At 40.3% G+C, this 17744-nt stretch overlaps 1 protein-coding gene across 9 annotated transcripts in view; it reads right to left on the reverse strand.

The window, feature by feature from the left end:
* Window positions 1–17744, reverse strand: part of ADGRL1 (adhesion G protein-coupled receptor L1) — a 142699-nt gene that overhangs the window by 41159 nt on the left and 83796 nt on the right. For all 9 annotated transcript variants that reach the window (XM_087887318.1, XM_034407234.3, XM_087887322.1 and 6 more), the window contains one exon: window positions 8613–8722. In XM_087887318.1, the coding sequence (XP_087743444.1) occupies window positions 8613–8722 (110 nt within the window). The remainder of the gene's footprint in view (window positions 1–8612; window positions 8723–17744) is intronic.

Genomic DNA, 17744 nt, shown 5'->3' on the forward strand with positions numbered 1-17744 from the left:
AGATACACAGGAACACAATGGAAATTTTGCTAAGCAAATGCAGGTCATGCTAGTATTTATCCAGGGAGTCTACTAGGACATGCTCAAGGCACAGACTAGAATGAGAGGTTAAAAAAAATATCCCCAGAAGAAGGTAATGGGAAACCATTTTCATGGGTTGCCAGGGCAACTATATGGACATGCCCATTAAGTCATCAGAAATTAAAGGAGACTTTACATTTCACAATCCATAACTTCATGGAACACTGTATGGTCCCAGATGGCTTGGCAAAAGTTATAGAATAAGATTAATTATAACTTCTTAGTATCTTCAAGTTCTGTCTCTATAATTCTCCAAATTATCTTTTGGAGGGATTAATTTGGAAGGGTTAATCTTAACTTTTCAGTGCCTTTAGCATATATTAAAAATTTAACATTAACAGATAGGATATTTTTATTTTTCAAGTGAGACTCTGGATCAGACTTTACCAGTCTGATATCCTCTGTAAGAACTAATAACCCTAACTTATATGACCATTGATAGCGTATTACAGAAGATGGGAGTTAAGTGGATGTTAACAACTCTCTGAATTGCTAAAAAATGCTAATGGTCAGAATCAGCATATGCAGTACATGACATCTGATTTACTGATTACTTACACAGAATTTGGATAGAAGAAAGAATAATAGCAAAAGCATTTAGACTTATATACTGCTTCATAGTGCTTCACAGCATTTTCTAAGCAGTTTACAGAGTCAGCATATTCCCCCCAACAATCTGGATCCTCATTTTACTGACCTCAAAAGGATGGAAGGCTGAGTCAACCTTGAGCTGGTCAGGATCGAATTTCTGCCAGTGGGCAGAGTTAGCCTGCAGTACTGCATTCTAACCATTACCCCACCAGGGCTCCACATAATATAGTGGATTGCCAACAAGTGTTGTAATTCAGAAAATTAGAATTTCATCCCATAATTTATCAGAATGCTTATTAGATTATTATCTATTATTCATTATTTATGAGCTAATAAATACAAGTTTCTTATATATATATATATATATATATATATATATATATATATATATATATATATATATATATATATATATATATATGTATATATATATGTATATATATATATAAAGGAATGAATCTAAATTGTGTGAATATATGTATGTAAACAAGAATATAAGGAATGATGATAGGACAGCTGAAGCCAGCAGGATCTTGAAACACCAAGAAACTGTCACTCAGATGAGTTTAAAATTAGATGGTACTAAGCCTATGGAACAGAGGGTCTCCAAAAGTAAAAGACAACCCTTTTAGGAAGTCAAACAACAATTGACTGGCACTTGGCTAACACTGCAGATTTTTGTAAGAGAAAATATGCCTAGACATCTAATTTTGTTGCTGGAATCAACTTTAAAAAGGAGATTTCAGTTCTGGATTATCAAACCAGTCAAAAGTGTGTGTGTGGAGGGGAAAGAAGGTATTTCTGATCCATATATATATATATATATATAAAACCACTTATACATTTTATATGTTAAAAACCATGCATAGCATTGTGGTATTAAAAGGAGCTCTTAAGTTCTCACAAAAGAATGTAAGATGCTAATATAAGGTTCAGATTTTCTCTCCTCTCAAGGGCAAAGTGTAATGGAGTCTCAGGTAAAATGACAATTGCATAATCAGTCGCAAACTTCTACACTATTTGTCACCTCCATTGGCAAAGGACATTTCAGGCTAATTGGGTCCCAAAATTGACCTATGAGAACCACTTCCCAGGGTTTTCCAAGAATTACGCACTACTAGCTCCCTAGTCAGAAGTGGAATTGGAACATCGGAAGCCTAGAAGAAATAGTCTGAGTGAAGAAGGTCAGGATAAAAGGAGACTGCATCTGCAAGTGCTCATAAATAAGGACAAGTAGATTGCAGCTACAGAGACAGCAAGCAAGGGCCTCCAATTTTGCCAACACATAGATGTGAGCAGAGAATCAATGAAGAAAAAAATAGAATGATGAAGACTTGTTCTATTAAAATAAATCAAGCCAGAGCTCTTTAAAGAAACATGGACTCTGCAGCAAGTCCTAAAACTTTTCTCATATATCTAGTCACTTTGTACCTACGCTATTGTTTATTTCAGCAATTAGTTCCTTTGTTAGCTGCTCTTGTTACTACAAGAATATCCCAGTACTTCTATTGTACCACACCATAAATCTACTGCTTTTAGTCCTACTCTCATTGGCCACTGCAACTATTATTTGACATTCTATGGAATTATCGAAGTAGCTGAAGCCACTTAAAAGTCCATTTCATCGTCACCTGTTTTAGAACACTAATAAGCAATTTGAGCATACTTCCTTTCAATTCTTTATTATCTCTTTTTTTCTCAGTCTTTTTTGAAAGTGATGCCAAAAATTAAACATGCTCCTCTAAATCTAATGGAACAGTGTAAGTATTATTTTCTGACCTCTGCTAACAAACTGAGCCAAAATAATTTTTCTAATAATACTGATAATTAACTTTTTAAAAATTTTGAGTTCAATCTAAATCAGGGGTGTCAAACTTGCGGCCCATGGGCCAGATGCATCACATGCTGGCCACGCCCATGCCTTTTAGCGAAGGGGGAAAAAGTCATGATATGTCACGTGATGACAATGCGACAATGGAAGTTTGACACCCCTGATCTAAACCATTCACTCACAGCACAGTTAGAATGACTACATATTTTTATTTTCTACCTTTCAGACATATATTGAGTCAGATTTCATGACTTTAACACCCCACCCCATAAACCTTCAGAACTTATTTTTCCAAACAACAGAGAAGGATCTTTCAAGACATATACTGCATCCTTATTAAACATTTTACAAACATTTGGGAGGGGGGGTTTAGACATAATGATTACATTATTTAGGGCAAGGAAAAACAGAAACAAAATTTATATTTACTGGTAGACCTTAAAAGTGATTTGCTGTACATTTGCAATGTCTTCCAATTGTTTAAAAATAGTTACAACTGTAAGATTTTCTTCTGCCTAAATCTGTTACTGAAATAGTAATAATAATAAAAACCTTGGAACTGGCAAGAATGGAGTTTCATATGAAATAACTCAGCATTTAGTTCATTCAGATATTGAATCCAGATCCCCAGGTTTGTGCCTAGAGATGCCTTCATTTTTAATTCCATGTATGTATAAAGCCTTAGTTTTACTCCTGTGATTCTAGAAAAGAAACATTAAATAGAACTCACAAGCCTGAATGTAGCCACTTCTGGGCTATGGAGCTGACTTCAAATGAAACAGATAATATGATTTTATTTGTTTTGGCAGACAGCTAAAGGCAGTCTAAAAGGAATTTCATTTCTTGATGTGTATACCTATCCTATTTTTGCCTTCAGCAAACAAGTTTTGTTGATTTGTGTGTGTGTGCTTTAAAATTTCCAAACTCTGTTTATAAATAGATTGAAAAATGTAGACAGGTACATTTTAGATAAGCAGTATCTCTTCGGTTTTTTTACAACCAAAATTGGAGACACATGTGACATAGTGTTAAGAAAGCAGGAACATACTGTGTGAAATTACACAATAAGATTGTCTGAATTCAGGCTCAAAATTTGTTTTTAATACTCTCTGGAATTACGCCTCCCAATTCCTCCTCCTCACGTATTTTGATTCCTGCTGCACCTCATAAGAATTCTGTACTGCTCTGAAAGCAGCTCTGGATCTCTCCAATCCTATCATGCTGGCAGCGTTGGAGAGATGAACCAATTTATTTCTTGCTCAAATACAGTGTAGGTGAAATTGCAGGAAAACTGGTATTTTCTTTTGCAATACTGTGAAATGCTGTGACTTCACAGGGCTTGTGAGCAGTACATTTCCCTAGTGAAGGGCACTCCTGCTTCACCTTGGGTCCAGTTCTTCGATGTAGGCTGCTCTCCTTTAGGGCAAATGATGGCTTCTCCACTCCACAATAAAGTCAGGTTTTTTTTCAGGTGGCCACAAAAACACACCTTTTCTCCAAGAGCTGACATTACTTTAGGAGGCCTCTCCTCCATCTATCCCCACAAGAACAAGACAGTTGTTGATATCAACCATCCAAGGAATTTGTGATTGAACAAGGGCTCGGACATATCTCCTGGCCTAAGCTTAACTAATAAATTAGATTATTTATACAAATAGCCAAATTAAGAGGAAATAAGCTCTCACAAATGATGAATAAAGAACCTGTTGAAAACTACATCATACATTCACCTTAGAAATCTGGATAGTCTTCTGCAAAGGTGTTGACCATATGAAGCTTTTCATCTAATCTAAATCTGCTCAATGTGGATATGAATGTTTAAATTACCAAAAACGTGGAACCTTGAATACTCTTTCTGGCTCAATTCCCTGCAACTTCCTGTTCTTTGCCTAGTTTTAACAAGTCTTGTTTGGCAACTCCTCAACCCTTTCAATCATTTATAGGAGAGAATCCAGATACTGTTCAAACAAGCTACTTTCCTGGGCGAGTGGTGGCATCACAAGGTGCTTAAATATCCACATCCCATCATTTGAAAGATTCCTCAAGCAGAGAGGAACTAAGTACCCCTGGTCTATGAAAAAGCAAAGGAAGCAAGCGGCAGAAAAAAGTGAAGTGAAAGAAGAGAAGGGATAGCTGGGAGGAAGCTGAAAGAAGGTAGGGAAGAGGGAGGTTGTGTTTTTAAAAAAATATTGACACCATAATAAAAATCCACTTAAAAAATCAAAACCAAAAAATAGGATACATTAAATGGTTTTATTTTTCCACATGACAGACTGGCCCCTGAGGAAGGAAGATTGGTGTATGGTTAGAGTGGAAGGAGCTGCAAAGAAAGAAGCAAAAGGATCTGACAACAGAGGCCCCTCTCATCTCTGCTCTCGCTCTGTGACCCATCTCTCCCCGCCACAACTCCAGTTTCTTGCTTTTCCCCTCCCATCACCTGCCCCAGTCCTGAGCCCAACAGAAACAGCATTGGATCAAGCTTTCCCCTGTTTAAATAAACAGGATAGAGCAACTAGCAGAGAATAACAGAAACACAGAGACAGGATGAGGTGTAACAAGAGCAGGAACTGAATTCTGTTTCTACAGAAAGCCCAATGTGACCACAAGGTATTTTTAAAAGAAGGAATAATGGCTTCACTTAGCCATACTATATCCTTGGCTTCATAAACAGTGGCTTGGAAGTTGTTGATGTCCACTCTAGATCTGTGTGTGGATATTTTAGCTTGAGATGGACTCATTCATTAAATGATTTTTATAGAAACCTTTGATTTAGCCTAAGTCAACATCTCTCCATGCCAAGTCCAGAATGTGAGAAAAAAGGGGGGAAAAGGGGATCATGGAAGAGTTCATGCTAACTTGCTTATCCATAATTTCAAAAACTTGGTGGATGAATGCCTAAACAATGCTATGTAAAGTCTTCATGGGAAAAATATATAAGTAAATTAGCCAGTGCATTTTCGTGATAAGTATAACTTGGTATGGAATTCATAAATAAACATGAACTGTACCAATAGATCTACATGGCTGTCTTTGTCTGCATCCACAAAGTACATACCTCTATATGTACACTATACTACATATATTAAAAAATATGCCTTTTTGCATGAGATTGAAAAATGTAAGGAAGTTTGTGTGCATATGTGTATGAACACATACAGTACACATAATGTATGCATACAAACATTTTAAATTATAGAAATATGCATGTATGTAATATGCATAGGACTATGTGTAAAACTGAGGGCCAGCTTGGTACAGTAGTTAAGGCCTCAGGAATCTCTGAGTTCTAGCCCCCATTTAGGCACAAAGCCAGCTAGCGCCATCATTTTCTCTCAGCCCCTGAGAGAAGGAGGCAATGGCAAACTACTTCTGAAATTCTTTGCCTAGAAAACTGCAGAGATTTGTCCAGGGGCTCTCCGAGAACTGGATTTGATTGAACAGATAAAAAATGTGTAAAACTAAACAAATGAGTTGGCAAATGTACTTATATGTAAATATTACTTATATGAATAATATATAAACTGTGATGTATGCAAATGGTTGCAGTGGGTCATTTCCAGGCCCTGAGGTCACCTGTGCTGAGAAGACAGTTATTTCTACAGCTATGCTCCTTGGCACATCCACCCATCCTGCTTTCCTACCACAATACCATCTGCATCTTCTCTCCCCTTTTTATAAACCAATAATTTAGTTCCCTTTGCTGGTTTGGTGTATTCTCAGTGCTGTTAACTCTGAGGGGTCAGGACTGGTTACACCCTGAGATGAGCGTTGATTGATTTGTTTCGGCACCATCAGGTAGCTGGAAGGAAAAGGGGCAGGAATGAATGTTAAGAAGTTAAGAGGCCACGTCTGCCTTGCATCACTCCATTTCATCTGTGAGGAGAAACCAAAGGGGTATTAGCATGGAGGGAGGGGGATACACCCTGAATGATTTATCCCTCCCACATGGACCCAAGCCCCAGTGGAGAGTGGGTAAGGTATGAAGCAAGGAAGAGCCAACCTCTCCACACACCCCAAATAACAGAACAGGAAAGGAGAGGGTGTATCAGTTGCTGACCCAGGGAGGAAGGACATCCCAAGCTGGCAATTCAGTAGCTCTTATCAGGCTTGCCAGGTGAGACTTACTAGGCTTGATCAGGATCCATGATACAAACAGAAATAGGTTTAAGTCAGGCTCTGTGAAGCGACTCTGAAATAAAAAGTTTCTTCCTTGATCGACCGCCATAACGTTACAGGATCCAGTTTTAATTCAGATTCCTCAGCAAGTCCTAGTGTTGAGAAACTAGTTCAGGGAGTGGCAGTTATACCACCCCCACCCCTGCAACTATTCATTAGAAATGAAAAAAGATGGGTTCCAGGAGGCAGGGGCAGCTTGTAACAGAAAACTGTCCTATTTCCAGTTTTCACAATTATCTCACAAGCCAGAAAATCAAATTCTCCTTAAGCTCAATTTATTAGCAAACTTGTGAGTGTTCTTTTTTAAAAATCACACATCCTTTTTGAGAAAAATAATTGAATTATCTTAATTTTTTAAGGGATGCCTACCTTGATTTCCTCTTTTTCCAAGAAAGAGAACAGCTGTCAAGTTTCATCTTAAGTATCTTAGTCTGGATGATGGTACAAGCGCATACATGGCCACATTCAATAAATATGCATAGACATACTTATAAGGCCACTGATATAACACTCACACCATGTGGGCTCTCATACAGGCACTCAAAACCGAACTGTACATATACCCAAATGGCCATACACCCAGTTGAGCTTAGCAGCATTCAAAGCATGTGGTGTGTGTGCAAAAACTTTAACCTCAGCGCCTGAGGACAGCCATGTGGCAGAGTCATTTTCCATTTGCCTCTCCTCTGGGAAGAGGCAGTACCCTTCGTCCTGCTGCCATGGCTACGTTCAAAACAAGTTCCCACCTCCCACCACCCAGATGATTTAGCTCTAATACAAAGCATACAAAACCACCTCCAAGCACACACCGAAACATTGAGACATGCATGTGTGTACATACAGAGAGTCATGTGCATGCACACCAACATGGAGATAGCTATATACCTCACTGCACCATCCATATGGGCATACAGTCCATATATGCATGGATGCAATGTGTATATATATATATATATATATATATATATATATATATATATATATATATATATATATATATATATATATATATATATATAATATGAAGCATGAATATGTATGTATGTATATCCATATGTCTATATAGATATAGATAAGATAGAGTATGGGTATATCTTTTAGATGGACACTCACATAAGGGTTAGCCAAATGCTATAGATCCATATGTATGTACAAAAACAAACCTACAACAATCAGAAACATACAGCGCATGTTAGGAGCATGTATTTCAAACCCCTGCACCTTCCATATGCAGTCATGGATGGCTTTATATGGGGGAACATTTTTCCCTGAAGGCCTGTTCTGTGATGAATTTTTATTTTTCTTAAATTTGGCTTCAGGGGATGCGGACGGAAATATGATCCTGGAAAAGACCAATGCTGGCAATATTTAGCTCTAAATGCTCAAAGGTGATGGAGGGATCGGGTAATAATATAAAAAGGAACCGGTATTCAACATTCATCCAAAATCATCTTAAAAGATTAACTTTTTGCTCAAAAATATTATCCCCCAAATTTAAAACTAGACCTTTGGGCCCGGTCACGTACTTGGCACCCAAGGATACAAATTACTGGTTGGCAAGAAAAGGTGGAGAAATGAAAACAGTGATCATCCAACACAAGGTGAGTTGACAATGGAACAATTAGGATTCCTCTTGCCCAGCTTTCCAGAACTAATGCATTATATTCAATCCCATTCTTAGAACTTGGGAATTGGTTGAACTCTATTATTATTTTAGCCATTGAAATCCCCTGACACAAGAGGCACTATAGTCAAGACTTGTTTCTTGTTTCAGTGCTAAGTAGTATTTTTCCTAAGTAGATCCCCTGCTCTGTGCCGGTAGATGGGTGTGCCAGCCTGTGGAATCTCTCCTCCCTGGGTCAGGCGGGGATCTCATTTGGATCAAGAACAGAAACAAGATGATGCATCATAATACAATATGAAATGAACTCACTGTAGGGGACACAGTCGTATTGGACCTCCAAATACTTGTAGGTGCCAGGGCAAGGGTCCGGAAAAGCATCTGAGCCAGCCACCACTACACACTGTGTCCGATTATTGCACCTGCAAGAGAAAGGAAATGAGGAAATATTATTAAGGCAGAGACATAATGCAGTTTTAAGGGAAGCCACTAGATGGAACTGACTGACACTTTTAATTGCACTTGCTTTCCAGAACTTTAAAAAAAAACAACAACACTGCACCCATTATTCAAAGCTTCAGATGCAGGTGCTAATCTCAAATAAAACAAAATGTCTATCCTAATGTACATATAGGAAGTCCTCCACTCATCCCACAACAGAACTGATCCATTGAAAACTTGCCAGAAATAAAAAAAAAATACACTTAAAGAGGGGAAGATTATAGGCCGACTACTGTAGTGGCTGGCTACAGTCTGAGAGGCAGATCTCAACACAGAACATCTCAAGCAAATTCAAATAAAATTCAAATATTGAAGTTTAGTATCTAATGCTTGTCCAGAAATCTATGCACGCACATAGATGCTTGAGCTATGTTTCTTTCCAGTCAAGATCAAACATGTATTTGTACAAGTCCTGAAGAAGATGCATAACTCCTGTATAGCAGTACTGTTTAGACTTGGATATTGTCTTATAGGGGCAAAATACAATTCAGTTAGTTCCTCCCCTGCTGTTGGATAATAGGCCCATCCGGCCCAATATAAGAAATGTACGATAAGAAATGTACTATAAAAAAATATTGAACTTACTACATCTTAAAAACAAGCACAAAATGGGGAAAAGTGGGGAAGGGGGAGTACGGATGAGCAAATTTGATCTGGTACATTTGGGGATCAGGTAATAATGAACATTATTATCTGATCCCCAAATGTATCCAGCCAAATTTTAAAATCTGTATATGATTTAAAGAAAAAAAAAAATTCCCCAACCTATCCTTCCACATACAATCTGACATTTCAAGGAAGCAGTCTCCTCATAGACTATTGCTAAATAATTCGGATCTTAGCAGAATGGAGGTCCAGAAGGAGAACTAAGAATTGCGGTCTCCTTATTTCCCACTTCGTTAGCTCCTGCCACCTGCTCTCCTCAAAAGGCTGATGCAACAGGCAAGAGAGGTTGGAGGGGGACTCCCAGGGGCTGTCGGCTGCCAAAGCAACTGGAGCCGCTATCAGCTTAGGCCTATTGGGACCAAAAAGGCACCACCTGCTTTCACAGAAACTCAGTTTACCTGTAAAATAAGTTGGACAAGGTTAGGGCAGCGGTGCTTCTAAGGCCTGCACAGCCCCATCAGTCAGTATCGAGTCAGGTGGTTACAGCATTCTATTTGGAAAATCCACCCACTATGTCCCTCATCTCTGAATGCTTCATTCGAAGAGCCGAAACGTGAGATTTGGGGAGCGCAGTTCAGAGAAAGACTACAATACATCTGACTGCAAGTTTAGGATATAGGTCAAGATTACTAAAAACCTTTTGGGGAAAGAAGAATTGAACACAGTAACAAAATTGTTACTGGTGATAGCCAAGTCAAAATTAAGCAATAGACAATTTTCTTAAATCTATAATGAGGTGCACATCTGTTTCTCACCAAGAACTGTGCAAGTGTTGGGAAGCTCTTTCTCTCTCTGAGGAAGTGTTCTTTAGGCAGAAGAAATTTTGCACATAGAAAAAAAAATATACATCAAAGCTAAAAACTGGCTATTTAAATAAAGTTTTTTGATTGTATATAACCTTTTCGGCACTGAGTGCCGAAGCCGGAGCACACTTGCGCCCGGAACCCGGAAGAGCAGCTGGCTGGTGCGCATGTGAATGCCAGAACCTGGAAGACAGCAGCTGGCCACCGTGTCGGACCAACTGTCCAGCACGCATGCGCGCAACAGAACCCGGAAGAGAAGCTGGTGGCGGCGCACGTGCCCACAGCAAGAGCTCTGTGTGCCATCTCTAGCATGCGTGCCATAGGTTTGCCATCACGGATATATAATGTGAACTGTGCAACTGCTCAGATGGCTCCTTTCACCATTAGAATTCTAACAAAAACCATAGTTTTAAAGAGAAAATCAGATTACGTTGCTTAGGAAAACTTTCAAACAAGGCCTATAGGCATCAGAATACAAGTACAGTATCTTGAAAATAATTTCTGATGTATTGTTTGCTAACCCTTTGAGTTTTGCAATTGCTGACGTTATACTTTGAATTATCCCATTTCTTCATATAGTCAGACACTTCAAGATTGTTGAATGGGGAAAACAACATGAGTATACTATTAATAGCAAAAAGGGAAGTGGTATTGAGAAGGATGGAACACTATCTGGGAAGTGAATCCTACTGCATCACAATTGTAAAATGGAGGCCAGATCTACTATCCATAAACCAATCAAAGTACGAGAAAGAACAGAACTGGAGTTATTAGAGAATAATAATAATGGGAAAAGACACTGGAAGCCAAGTTCACAAACTATAACTGGGTGGGAAAATGCATATCACAGGAATTAAAATGCAGCAATAGAGCAAACAATTCTATTTTTAGTTGTTATTTTTGTTGTTTTTGGTTCCTTGAAGTCAGTGTTGACTCTTGGTGACTCCCTGGAGAAATCTTTGCAGTTTTCTTGGCAAGATTCCAGAAATGGTTTGCCATTTCCTCCTTCCTAGGACTGAGAGAGAATGATTGGCCCAAGATCACCCAACTGGCTTGATGCCTAAGGAGGAAACAGAAGTCACAGTCTCCTGGTTTGTAGCCTGGTATCTTGACCCCCACACCAAACTGGCACTCTGTTTTTAGACAGAGATTTTTTAGAATTTTTATTGTTTTATTGTCTATGCCGGATTTGGAAGTGCTTTACATTTCTCGAATCGTACAGTGTAAGGATTGAGATGTAGCATGGAGATCCCCTAGTCTAAGCTCCTGTCCAGCGCAGGACTGCACTGCCACAGCATCTCCAACAGATGGCCATCCAGCCTCTCTTTAAATAATTCCAACAGAGGAGGGTCCCAAGACCGTCCGATACCCTGTTGAACAACTCTTCCTATTTTGAAGTCCTTTCTTACAGCCAATCAATATCTACATTGTTGTCATGTAAATAGCTTTTGTCCTATCTTCTGAAATACTCTAAGCAATTCTGCCCAGCGTTCTACATGACAGTCCTTCAGATACTTGAAGACAGCTATCATATTTCCCTGCAGTCTTCTTTTCTCCAAATTAAGCATACTGCCTAATGTTCCTTATAAAATTTCCCTTCCAGGCTCCTCATCATTTTGGATGCCCCTCCTTTGAACACACTTTAATTTGCCAATGCCCTTCCTAAATTGCAACACCCAAAACTGGACACAATATTCTAGATGTTGTCTGAACCTATGTAGAACAGAGATGATCATGTTCATGTTGATTCACCAAGACACTCAGTTTCTTTTTATTTATTTATTTATTTATTTAATTTAATTGGATTTATATGCTGCCCTATCTCCACAAGACTCAAGGCGGCTCACAACAGTAAACAAAAACAAACAGACCGTTAAAAACAAAGTCCATAATAAAATTGACAAAAAAATCCAATAAAATCCCATTAAATTCTATTAAAAAACCCATCAGTCTAGGGCAGCTAGGTGAAATAGCCACGTTTTCAGCCCACAGCGGAAGGAGCGAAGGTCGGGGGCCACCCGGAGCTCCATAGGGAGTTGGTTCCAAAGGGTGGGTGTACCCACAGAGAAAGCTCTCTCCCTGGGGGTCGCCAGCTGACATTGTCTGGCCGACGGCACCCTGAGTAGGCCCTCCCTGTGAGAGCGCACCAGGTGATGGGAAGCTGTTGCTGTCTGCAGATGGTCCGCCAAATATCCCGGGCCTAAGCCATTTGCATGTACTGTTGCACAGTATGGCTTCTTTCATTCCTATACTCATGCTTTTCATTTTTCTTACTCCAATGAAACACTTTACATTTGTCCCTGTTGAAATGTATCTTGCAGGTTTGTCCTCCAACTTGTCAAGAGCCTTCTGATTTGATACCATCTTTTAAAGTGTTTGTTGTTTCTCTGTCTTTGGGTCGTCCAAATATAAAATTTATATTTACTAATTTCTCCTCCAAGTCACTTACAAATAAGTCAAAGAGTATAGAGCAGGGATGCCAAACTCGATTTCATTGAGGGCCGCATCAGGATTGTGTTTGACCTGTGGAGGCCAGGGTGGAGGGCATTGCCAGGGAGGACATGGCCAGTTCAACTTCACTCAGGTCAGGGGTGCCTGTGTTGGCCCGAGCACTCTGCCAGTGAAAACGGGCTCCCGAGCTCCATTTTCAGCCGTGACAGCCTCCTGCAACCCTCTGCAAGCAAAAACAGAGCTTGGGAGGACTGCCTTTTCGCTAGCAGGGGCACTGCAGACTGGTCCTTCGCTGTTTCCAGGGGTGGCCATGCAGGCCAGTACTGGGTTTCAATTTAGTTTGCTACCGGTTTGCTCGTGTGCGCGCAACACTTCGCATGTGAAGAAGCTTCTGCGCATGCACAGAAGCATCCAGGCAGGTGGGCCGAGCCTCCTGCTGCCGGTACCGGTTCTCCCAATCCAGGGCAAACTGGTAGCAACACACCACTGCTGCAGGCCAGATCTAAGCACCCCTTGAGTTTGACACCCCTGGTATAGAGCCTAAGACAGAGCTTCACAATATGGTGCTCCACACATTCTCCTAGCTTGACTACATGACTACACTTGTTGAGTATGATTGTTCAATCAGTCTGTATCTAGCTCATGGCAGTACAATCTGGCCTATATTAAAAATCTGCTTTAAAAACTGTTCTACACTTTTGCCCGTTCCCTCTAACCAGTCTGTAATTATTTGGATCCTCTTTTTTCCCCTCTCATTCATTCAACTTGTAACCCGCTCTATTTGAGGACTCTTGGTGCTTAACTATTTACTAAGTCTGCACTACTATTAATCTTCTCATCATTCCCACCACCCATCTCCTTCCACTTATGACTGTATGACTGTAACTTTGTTGCTTGTATCCTTACGATTTATATTGATATTGCTCCCTGATTGCTTATTTGTACCCTATGACTATCATTAAGTGTTGTACCTTATAATTTTTGATGAACATATCTTTTCTTTTATGTACACTGAGAGCATATGCACCAAGACAAATTCCTTGTGTGTCCAATCACACTTGGCCAATAAAAAACAACAACAACAACAACAACAACAACAATACATCAAAAATGTCCATATAATACAAATAAGGTATCCATAAATAAATAACAATATTCCAACCAAACAAAGCCCGAAGCAAGTAAAAATAATAAAATAAAATAAACCAAAGGACATCTATTCAGGCTATGAGTTTAATTTTCAGCATTTTCCAAAAGCACACCAGGGGACAGGCAGATCTTAACTGGGATGGCGATGCTGTTCCAAAAAAACAGGCCTTCCATGCTTCAATCCCCCTCATGGAAATGGTGCACTACCAGCAGTTTTTCCTGAACGAATGAGTTGGTCAGTTCAATTCAGGCTGGAGAATGCAGCCTTGGAGGTATCTAAGTGTCAAATCATATAGGAATTTATAAGTCTGAACCAACAACTTGAACTGCACCCAGAAGCCTTTTAGAAATTAATGCAGGGCCTTGTAAAATATTCCTGATGATGTGTGCCACTAACAAGCAAGTGGCTGCAGTTTGAACCAATTATAGCTTCTAGATGGTCTTAAATGCTGACCCATGTAGAGTTCACTGCAGGTGATGAAGGCATGAATTACGATAGCGAGGAACAACATTTGTCCTCTTCCAATCCTCTGGCTCTACAACTGTCCTCAATGATTTTTCAAAGATCACGAAAAGGCATCCTGAAATGAAACCCCTTTAAGATTCTAGGATGCAAATAATCCACTTTTGGAGATTTCAAATATTAAATTGGCCAATCTTTGCTTATGAGTGACTATTCTGAAAAAAAGCTTTCTATCTTGGAAGGCAAGAGAAAAATATTGGTTCTAAAATAAATACTGTACAAAGGATGCTGACGATATAAAAGAAATGAAAAACTGCAGTATACTGAATAAAGACATTCCCTTCAATGGCAAATGGGGATAAATGGGGAAAAAAATAAGCATTCTGAATATCTCTGTTTCTAAAGAAACAATCCTAACTCCCAGGTCCATTAATTGGGTGAATTCAGAATTTGGGCAGAATCCAGGGCAAACTGGATCCAAAATCCCTTCATGTTCTGAAGCTCCCAATGTGAGATCACTGCCCACTGCCCACCAGTCAAGAATTGCTAATTTATCCTCAGTGATGAAATCCAAATATTTTTACTAGCGGGTCTATAGGCGTGGCTTGGTGGATGTGGTGTGGCTTGGTGGGCGTGGCTTGGTGAGCGTGGCAGGGGAAGGATACTGCAAAAACTCCATTCCCACTCCACTTCAGGGGAAGGATATTGCAAAATCTCCATTACCACCCCGCTCTGGGGCCCGCCAGAGATGGTATTTGCCAGTTCTCTGAACTACTCCAAATTTTCACTGCCAGTTCTCTGAATTGCTCAAAATTTCCGCTACCGGTTATCCAGAACCTGTCAGAACCTGCTGGATTTCACCCCTGCTTATCCCCCCTTAAAATTGCAAAAGATATAAGCAAGAATTGGTAAGGAATTTTCTGGGGGAAAATATTGCCTACTCTGCTATGTAATTGTGTGTGTGTGTGTGTGTGTGCGCGCGCGCACGTCCGTGCATGTATGTGCACCTTTGAATCAGTCTTGATTCCTGGCAGTTGTCTGGACAAATCTCTGCACTTTTCTTGGCAACGTTTTCAGAAGTGATTCGTCCATGGATTCTTCCTGGGGTTGAAACAGAGTGATTGACCAAACTCACCCACCTGGTTTTCATGCCTAAAGCAAGACTAGAACTCACAGTCTCCTAGATTCTAGCTGGATGCATTTAACCACTGCTGCAAAGTGGCTTTCAAACAAATTCATATACTTCATATATTTAGCAGATATTTCACTTAAGCATATTTAAAAAGAACAAAGCCTTTAAATAAAGCCATGGGAAAAAAATAAAGTAAAAGGAAAGTTGTGTTGTCAGAATTCAGTATCACTCGCCCAAGTTTACACTAATGGTCATGCTGTATATTTTACAACCAGATCTAAATTTCACTTGGTTTCCGTTTAGGAAAAAGGAATGACAGATGCAGCTCACTAAATGGACACTTCATCTCTCACTTGCCTGAAGAAAATTGGGAGCCTTATGTTTTGACCACATGTCATCCTGCTACACAATGCACTAACAATAGCAACTAGATGCATCCTAATCTCTATGGCAATGGAAAAACAGTTGCTAACTATCTTCCCCATGGCACCTTTTATATACCTAAATACTGCTATCTTGTTTTTTCTCCAGGCTGACCATGCCAAATTCCTTCAATCTGTCCTCATGAAAGTATGTCTTCAAATACCTGTATTATTCCTGTCGTTCTCCTCTGGATCTGTTCTAACCTGGTGGTTCTCAACCTGTGGTCCATGAAGCCTTGAAGAAATGTTATGATTTAAATCCCGAGTTAAGCCCAGGGCCATGATCTGTGGCCACAAAAGGTATTTAAAGAGAATCTGTGGTGAAGAAAATATTGAGAACCACTGTTCTTCTAACCAATCAATATTCTGGAAATGTAGTGCCCAGTACTGTACATAGTACTCCAGGTATGGTCTAACTAGTGCAGAGCAAAGGGGAATAAGATCTTCATGTGTTGTGGTCCACCAGCAGCCTGCAAAACTGGCAGTGGAGTCGGACAGTGAGGAGGCTGAGGAAGAACATGGGTCAGTCCTGGAGGCTGGGGAAGGCCCGGATGAGGGCTCTGCGTCGGAGTCAGAGATGGGGCCAGGGCCATCTGGGAGTGACATGTGGACTCCAGAGCCTCCAGAGGCTGACAGCAGATAGGCAGAGGAACAGGAGGAGCCTGTTCCTAGTGCACGCATGAGAAGAGCTGTCAGAAGGCAAGAGCAGCTAAAGCAAAAAGGACGACTCGGGAGTAAGGCCAAAAGATGATTGGCCCCTCCCATAAGGCTTAAAAGACCAGCAACGCTTCTTAGGCTCTTTGTCGGAAAACAATGTTGATAGATTTATTTCTTGTCTTGCTTTATTTATTTCTTGTCGGTGTCTTCTGCTTCTGAACTTTTGCCAAGAAAAGCCTTTGGCAGGTTGTCTAATTAGACCAAGGTTGGTGATAAGACTGAAGAATTGTGTTATGAAGAATTTGTTTTGAATTAGTTTGGACTACGCTGAGAATGAGTTAATTCTAAGCTGTTCTAATAAAGTCTGTTTGTTTTCGAACTGATTGCGTCTGATAATACCTACTTGGGCCTGGCTCACAACATCGTGCATCTTTGAAACAATGCTATTTCTAAAGCAGTCCAGAACTGCATTAATCATTTTAGTTGCCATATCATACTGCGGGTTCATGGCTTATTGTCACTGATCATACCCAAGTCATTATCGTACGTAGTGTAGTACTTCCAAGCCATCTTCTACATGTCCAATGAACTTTCTCTCCCTAAATGTAATACCTTACTTATTTCCCTGTGAAGACATCTTGTTTTTCTCAGACCAGTCCTCCAACCCGTGCCTATTATTTCAATTGTTTTCTGAGGGTTGGCCAGACCTCCCAATGTTGCTTCTTAAATCAATTTGAGAAGTAGCCCACCAATCCTACTGCCCAGGTCATTAATAAAAATGTTAATAGTACTGCCTTGAGAGAAATCCCTGCTGGTCCTGCCTGGCTACTACTCTTTAACTTGATCTAGAGCAGGGGTGTCAAACTCAAGGCCTGCGGGCCGGATCCGGCCCACAATATGGTCGGATCCAGCCCGTGGGCCTGGTCTACCCAATCAAGGAAAGATCAGGCCAGCGCGTAGCTTTGGCCGGTCTACCCAGTGCAAAGAGGAAAGATCAGATCAGCGTAGCTTTGGCTCGGTCTACTCAATGCGAAGAGGAAACATGCCAGCAATTTGGGGAGTGGTGTCAAGCTGGCCACGCCCACCCAGTTGGCCACACCCAGTCTTCCATACCCGCCCAGCCCCCCGAGGTCAATCACAGCCTTCATGCAACCCTCAATGAAATTGAGTTTGACATCTCTGATCTAGAGCTATTAATAC

Source organism: Pantherophis guttatus, chromosome 2, assembly GCF_059756535.1.
Source record: "Pantherophis guttatus breed Tessera chromosome 2, ASM5975653v1, whole genome shotgun sequence".
Classification (NCBI taxonomy): Eukaryota; Metazoa; Chordata; class Lepidosauria; order Squamata; family Colubridae; genus Pantherophis; species Pantherophis guttatus.